The sequence below is a fragment of the Sciurus vulgaris genome, assembly GCF_902686455.1.
Source record: "Sciurus vulgaris genome assembly, chromosome: 6".
In the NCBI taxonomy this organism is placed as follows: domain Eukaryota; kingdom Metazoa; phylum Chordata; class Mammalia; order Rodentia; family Sciuridae; genus Sciurus; species Sciurus vulgaris.
The window spans coordinates 73,450,517-73,455,959 of NC_136466.1; the positions used below are offsets into that span (position 1 = coordinate 73,450,517).

A 5,443-nucleotide genomic window follows, 5' to 3' on the forward strand; every position below is an offset into this window, starting at 1 on the left:
CCATCGCTCCCGCCCTCCATCCCTACATGTACTCGGTTGCAGTCTCTCACTCGGTTCGGGCCGCTTAACAGAATTAGGGACTTACTTCTCACCTGCTCTCTTCCCCGGACCGATACAGTCACCTTTCTGAAAGAATCCCCCTTCCCCCAGCAAAGGACCGGTCCGTGGCGTGAAGGCTACTGGGAAATGTAGTCCAGGCGCCGATCAGGGCCTGCTCTGAGTCTCTGGAGCCCCTCTTCCAGCAGCCGGATCTGCTCCAGTCTTATAAACTCAAGACATACAATGATAGCGGAGACGTGCCCACTTGATTCTGTAATTTGCCCTTACCCAGAACACTTTGTAAAGCTGAGGAGGGCCCGTGGCCCTTCACTCCCTCTCCTCCCTTTACGCCCCCCCCCCAAGCAGGATGAGGTAATGGGATTGTGATTATGACATCATAGGCGGTTCAGTTGCTGGCGGGGGCGGGGACGGGGGCGGGAGAAGTACGGTGGTTACAGCTGGACCACTGTCCTTAAGACAGAAAGGGAGGATACAGGCAGATGGTGTTGATCGGCGCTATATTTCCTCTTCAGGAAAAGGAAACCACCTTTTTTTTAAGTCTCAGCCACTACCACCACCTCCCACCTCAGTCAAAGTTTGTGTCTTTTTTAAAGGGACTGAATGTAGACGTAAGTAGGTGAGAGACTGGGTAACACGGGGGGGCGGGGGGGGAAGAAGAGGTAAAAAAGAGGGTTTTTAAATGCCTTTATGTTGTGATCTCTTTGTAGGACAGAGTTTTATATTTCTTAATTGGTTAGAAAACAGTAATGTAAACAACTTCACTACTAACATTTAACAGCAAGCCTCCTAAAGGACATCTGTTTTCTCTAAATATTTTGTGCCCCATTCAAGTCTGGGACAAGTAAATAGCTGTGATCCTGTGATTGGCTAGGAAGTAGAATCAGTCTTGGGGATCTTCAACATTGAGCTTGGGAGGAGAGGATAGAGGAACCAAGTCTGCAAACTGAAAAAATAGAGGAAAAGTGAGGTTTTAGTTAAGAAAATGGGAGTAGAGAGATTTATTTTTCAGTGCACATCATTTCTCCTTGGCAAAGAGAAGGAGCAGAGGCAGAAGCCATAATGTAGCAATACTTGATTTCCTATTATTACCCATATTTAGTGGTAGGCACTGTGCTACATACTTAAATAAATATGAACTCTCATTTTTTTCTTACAATCACCAAATGAAAAAAATCTTCTTATTTTGATAAATGAAACCTCCCTAGAGGTTAACTGCCCATGTGGTAGGTAAAGGTTGTAACCAAAAGTCTGAGACTCTTAAAGTCCTTGCTCTTCATTACTAGACTGTTGCCCTTTTTATCACTAACCATGCTTACTGAAGTTGAATAGTGAGTAAAATATTGGCATTACTATTTGTAAAACATTGAAAAGAAAAACCCAGAAAACACACACACATCACTGCAAGGTAGTTTTCAGGCCTCATTTCTAGGGAAGATTACATCCTCGTTCATCAAGAATAAAATAGCCTTCTAAAGCAGCCCAACACTCCTGTTCATTATTAAATCTATTCGTGCCACTTTTAGTTCTCAAGTTTTTCTTACTCATGTTCTGCTATTTTTTCCTGCTTCCTTTTCTTTATTTGTTTGTCCTTGGGCCACTTCTTTAAACCCCATCTTAAGGCTGGGGAGATAGCTCAGTTGGTAGAGTGTTTGCCTCATAAGCACAAGGCTCTGGGTTCAATCCCCAGCACCGTGAAAAAAAATAATAAATAAATAGACCCCATCTTAGTTATGCCCTCATGGATCAGACCCCATCCGTGACCCTGCTCCTTTCACTTTTGCCATAGGATAATACCTGGGCCCCCTTCTGGCCTCCATCCAGGTTCTCCAAGGGCTCCAAGGCTTGGAGCCAGTCACTCAGAAGATTATCCAAAGGGGTAGAATCCATCAGCTGTAAGGGGTTCTCCATTCCCTGCCTATGGAGAAAGCAGAGTTAGAGATTATACCCTTGTGCAGACCACACTCCCTTTCTACCCAGAAGAAGCTAAACCTTTTCAAAGTGAAGAGAGGTAAGGCTTGGCCCTCCACTCACAGAAAGAACCAGCAATAGTGAACACACCCCTCAGCCCCCCTCCTCTGGCTGGGAGGGTCCCAGGTATGTAGGGCTCTTCTCCACTGCCTGATCTGGGCATCCCAGGAACGTCGGCTGTACCTCCTGTTCTTGTTTGGTGTTTGAGGGTGAATCCCTGGCTGTCTCTGTGCCCTGGCAACAACAAATATGGATCAGATATCAAAGTGAAAGGACACAGCTCAATGCTTATTATAGTGAATCAGGAGTCTAGATAGAGAATTACCAAGAAAGATGTACCCTCAATCCAACAGAAAAAGTGAATCTTCAAATCAGATTAAGCACTGAACTTCACACCTCCCAAATATTCTTCTAGAAAGCAGATATTACACATAATTCCCTATGAAGTTAATATACAGGACAATATATGTCATTCCTTTAAAATATCTCCTCTGCTTTCACACATTCAGTTTGTATGCATGCATATAAACTTATACATAATTTGTCAGATATGTTGCAATTAGCCAACTCGGCTGAAGACATGAGGAGATGGTTAAAATTTTAGGGAGGAAAACAACCTCATTAGGAAATATGGATAAAGCTTTAGAAGGTCTTATAAGCAAAATAAGACTTTTTCCATTTGAGAAAATCTCAGAAAACTATTTTGGGACTATATTACAGGAGAATTAATAACTGCAACTTCGTCAGAGCACGCAGATTCTAGCATCTTTTCATCACCTGACATTGAACCATTGATTGATACCCTGGTGACCACCCACAACTACACTCACTTGGGGACCTGCTGCAGAAAGCACTGGTAACCAGGTGTGCATTTGCCATAATCTATCTGTTTTTGCCTCCTCTGCAAGACAACTTCATCTGTCTCTACTTCCCACCTGCAGGAAAGTATACAGTGACCCACAAAGTGTGATTATAGTCATTAAAACAGAAATCAATGTATTCCACACTTCCTTAATCCCCAGCCTGATTTTCAAGCTTACCTGGCATGGCAAGGCTCTGTGCTGACTGCCACACTTACCATCTCTGTCCTAGAGAACAGAAACTCTTCACACACCTCTCTTCTGGTGAAGCAATTTCTGCAGATGAAAAGTGTATTTGGATAAAAACCAGCTGACTATATTGCACCTCTCAGCCACTATGAACACTAAGATCCTGATATCAGGTGAAGCTTATATGTACTTTTTTCTTGATACTGGGGATTGAACCCAGGGGTGCTTTACCACTGAGTTACATTTATTTTTGGAGAGGATCTTGTTGATTAGTTGCAGAGGCTGGTCTATGAACTTGCCATTTTCTTGCCTCAGCCTACTGAATTGCTGGGATTACAGGTGTGTACCACCACTCCTGGCTAAAGGTTGTATTTGATTCTTTTTTCTCAAAGTGTAATCTGTAAACCATTTTCATGTGTAGAACCTGGTGGCCTTGATAAATCCTGTGCCCTACTCTATACCTATTGAATCTTCATTTTGGGGGGGCCTACATTTTAAAGAGTTTCCAAGGTTATTTTAAACATTTTAATTATAAAAAATTTCAAATATTCACTGAAGTAAAAGGTATAGCACAATCCTTGCTACTCAAAGTATGTTCCTGGGACCAGAGGCATCAACATCAGCTGGGAACTTCTTAGATGTGCAGAACCTTGGGCCAAAATCCAGATCCACTGAATCAAAATCTGCATTTTAACAGTATCCACAGGTGATTAGTATACACATTAAATGTTAACAAGCTGAAATAATGGACATTACTCCCCCCATCATGCAACATTCCTCACCAATTTTGTCTCATCAATACCCATCCCAGCCCTAACAGGTTTGTTTAAATGTAAATCCCTATTACGAATTTCCAGAGCTGGGGGTGGAGCTTACTGGTACAGTGCTCTCCTAAGCGTACCCTAAGTTCCATTCTTGCCACCGCAAAAAACAATAAAAAGTAAAAATATATATATATATTTTCTAAATATTACCTTGTCAATATTTAAATTTTCATTAACAGCCAAAGTTTAATATCCTTTGCACTGTGGTAAAGAGTAAAAGAGATGATTCAATTTCTTTCTCTAAAAAGAATTTTGTTTACCCACATAACCTAGCATCTCTCAAATGCTGCGCACTAAAATGGGACAACAAGGAAAGCTCTTGGAAGGAACCAATGCCGCTCAACATAAACACACCTGTCACGCCCCAACACCTGCCGCACTGGCAGCAAATGCTCCATCTTCAACGGAAAACTAGTAAAGCTAAAGAGAAATGACACGAGAAAGAAGCAAGGAAAAAGAAACACTTTCACTCAAAATAATGTTTCCTAGTATTAGCTTAGCAAATAGTCTTCGCTAGCGAGACGCAATTTAAATCTCCCGGGATTGGCGGGGTCTGGGGAATAGTGAGTACCGGGAGGGTGGGGCGATTGGCCAGAGGTAGAGCCAATGGTGCGCTGAGTTCCCTGCAGGGTGGACTTATTTCGCAGCTTGACGAACGCAGGTGGGCCAATTGCCTCCTTGCTGTGGCTCTAGGGCGGGACAAATATCACCCATTCCAGAGGAAAGCTCACGCCTCTGGGCAATGGACGAGCATAACGATTGGTTGTGGTGGAAGGGGCGGGGTCTGGAGATTGGCTAACGCAGTTTACAGGCGGGCGGGGTAGGTTGCTGGATAGGCGGAAGATTTGAATAATCCGGACTTTGGCTGTTGGTATTGCACACAGGCTAAACCTCAGCCTGCAGGGAAGAGAAGTTGCTAAAATCGGTCTTTGTCCAGTTGGGTCAAGCGAGAAGCAGAACTATAGTTCGGTTTACTGCCTCCTTCCTCACATTTTCCTTTCATTCTCTCGAATCTTCGCTTGTGTCCAATAACTGTCCACTTTCCTTTCTCCTGAAAGCAAGTCTGACTTCATACTTGAGGTAAGCTCGCATTGGTCTCTACCCAGGCACCGAGTCCTGGTTCTTCCGGTAGGGTCCGTTCAGGCCTGAGGTCCGACTGGGCATTATCGCGAGTTATGAGAGTTGAGTTTCTTCCGGTTAGGAGTGTGAAACTGTGTGGCCCCGAACAAATCAAAGTCCTCTCTTCATTTCCATCTTTAAAATCCTGAGGGTGCACCTGGTCGGTAAATTCAAGTTTCAACCAAAAGGCCAAGTCGCCCCAGGAAGTGCGATTTAACCTTCAAACCAAGTTGTGATTCACCCTTTTGGGATGCTCCCACCCTCCATTGCCGATCCGCTTGGCTGGATAGGGTGGAGTGTGTTGGAAAAACTGGACGATCTGTGATGTTCTCCTAGCAAGTTGTTGTTATTTTTGTGTGTGTGTGTGTGTGTGTGTGTGTTCTCTCTCTCTCTTTTTTTTTTTTTTTTTTTCTTGGTGAAGAT

General features: G+C 43.6%; 1 protein-coding gene across 1 annotated transcript; it reads right to left on the minus strand.

The window, feature by feature from the left end:
• Nucleotides 1-940: 940 nt before the first annotated feature.
• Nucleotides 941-4,577, minus strand: LOC306663436 (oocyte-specific histone RNA stem-loop-binding protein 2-like; the record flags this gene model as incomplete). The annotated part of the gene is made up of 6 exons (XM_079143788.1): nucleotides 4,473-4,577; nucleotides 3,069-3,164; nucleotides 2,859-2,963; nucleotides 2,119-2,262; nucleotides 1,855-1,975; nucleotides 941-1,003 (listed from the first exon to the last, which is right to left on the minus strand). Exons 2-6 carry the CDS (start codon nucleotides 3,107-3,109, stop codon nucleotides 941-943), a joined length of 474 nt encoding a protein of 157 aa, XP_078999914.1. The 5' UTR covers nucleotides 3,110-3,164; nucleotides 4,473-4,577.
• Between the last annotated feature and the right edge of the window lie 866 nt (nucleotides 4,578-5,443).